We start from the raw sequence: 1,826 nt of genomic DNA on the forward strand, positions 1-1,826 counted from the left end.
CAAAGCTGATGTGTGAAAATCACTTTCTAAACAAAGACATGTTTATTTTACATCTCTGTTCATTTGATTCTCCTCAGTGACGAAACAAAGGTAGAAACACGTCCGCCGCTCAGCTGCTAACTGATTTCTTTCTTCCAGCAGAACAGAACAGATGGGTGGGAGCTGAGACGGCAGAAGGACAAAGCGTCAGGATTAACACATCGATGGGTGAAGTCTCACTTCCCGGGCTGGAGATGATGGATGAGATGTGGGAGAACAGAAGCTACGCCAGCCCCTTGCCCGGTCTCCCCCCATTTCCGCTCATGTTCAACAGCAGCGATCTGAACGAGACGCTGCTGAACTCCACCAACTCCACCGCCCAAGACATCTCCACGGGTCCCAGCGTGGCGGGCGTCCTCATCCCACTCATATACATCATTGTCTGTATCATCGGCTTGGGTGGAAACACATTAGTGATTCACATTGTGCTGCACTACTCGAAGATAGAGTCGGTCACCAACATTTACATCCTCAACTTGGCCATCGCCGACGAGCTCTTCATGCTCGGCCTGCCCTTCCTGGCGGTGCAGAACACCCTGCAGTCGTGGCCCTTCGGCTCCTTCATGTGCCGCCTGGTCATGACCGTCGACTCCATCAACCAGTTCACCAGCATCTTCTGCCTGACGGTGATGAGCATCGATCGCTACCTCGCTGTCGTTCACCCTATTCGTTCTTCAAAGTGGCGGCGCCCTCAGGTCGCCAAGGTGGTGAACGGCACCGTGTGGGCGCTATCGTTTCTTGTCGTTCTGCCTGTGGTCATCTTTGCCAACATCCAGAAGGCAGGAGGCACCTGCAACATCGCCTGGCCTCAGCCGGCAAATATCTGGAGAGCGGCCTTCATCATCTACACTTCCACTGTTGGATTCTTCTGCCCTCTTCTCATCATCTGCCTCTGTTACCTGCTCATTGTTGTCAAGATCCGCAGCTCAGGTAAGAAAGTCCACGCCACCTCCACCAAGCGCAGGAAGTCGGAGCGGAAAGTGACGCGCATGGTTGTGATTGTCGTTGCCGTGTTTGTCTTCTGCTGGCTGCCCTTCTACGCCCTCAATATCATCAACCTTCTGGTGTCCCTGCCCCCAGAGTACCAGGGCCTTTACTATTTTGTCGTAGTGCTCGGTTACGCCAACAGCTGCGCCAACCCCATTGTCTACGGCTTCTTGTCAGACAACTTCAAGAGGGGTTTCCGGAAAGCGCTCTGCCGTTCCACGAGAAAGGTGGAGAACCATGAGCCCATGGAGCGCCAACAACAGCAGGAGGAAGGGAGGAGGGCGCTCATGCCCAGGGAGAGCCTGAGACGGGCGATCAGGGACGAAGAGGAGGACGATGAGGAGGACGTCTCAGAAATGACTGAGATCTACAGAATCGCCCAGAATGGAAACAGCAGCTTCCAGCCACAAAGCTCGCAGCCACTGTTCTCAGAGAAAGGAGCGACACCGGGAGCAACAGAGCTGTCGTCCCCGGACAAAAAGGACAAAGCTGGGGAGGCGAAGGGGAAAGATCCCGTGAATGGGTCCATGCTGACTGTCCCATTGCTTCTCAATGGAGCCAAAAATGGGAGCATCAAAACTCTGCCAGAAGAAAACCTGGAACAGAGCACCTCATTGGAGATAAGTTATTTATAGTGTACAATGAGGTCTTGAAGCTTATGTTACTTGAAGTGAACTCAGTATTACAACACAGGGTGGCCTGCCTCTAATTCACAACACAGAGCTGTTTGTAATGAAGCAAAAAGCTCATTAATGAACATTAGAAAAAACCCAGACACGGTTTAGAGTTGTTTTTTTTGA

The 1,826-nt window shown here is 52.2% G+C and overlaps 1 protein-coding gene across 1 annotated transcript; it reads left to right on the top strand.

Moving 5' to 3' along the window:
• The first annotated feature begins 203 nt into the window (after window positions 1–203).
• LOC111217630 (somatostatin receptor type 5-like) lies at window positions 204–1,826 on the top strand. Its single transcript, XM_022739588.1, has one exon. It carries the CDS (start codon window positions 204–206, stop codon window positions 1,659–1,661), a length of 1,458 nt encoding a protein of 485 aa, XP_022595309.1. The 3' UTR covers window positions 1,662–1,826.

Source organism: Seriola dumerili, unplaced genomic scaffold (genome assembly GCF_002260705.1).
Source record: "Seriola dumerili isolate Sdu_G_001 unplaced genomic scaffold, Sdu_1.0 BDQW01000044.1, whole genome shotgun sequence".
Classification (NCBI taxonomy): Eukaryota; Metazoa; Chordata; class Actinopteri; order Carangiformes; family Carangidae; genus Seriola; species Seriola dumerili.

Coding starts and splice junctions, on each gene's coding strand:
- LOC111217630 (XM_022739588.1), top strand. CDS start 204: ATGGGTGAAGTCTCACTTCCCGGGCTGGAGATGATGGATGAGATGTGG.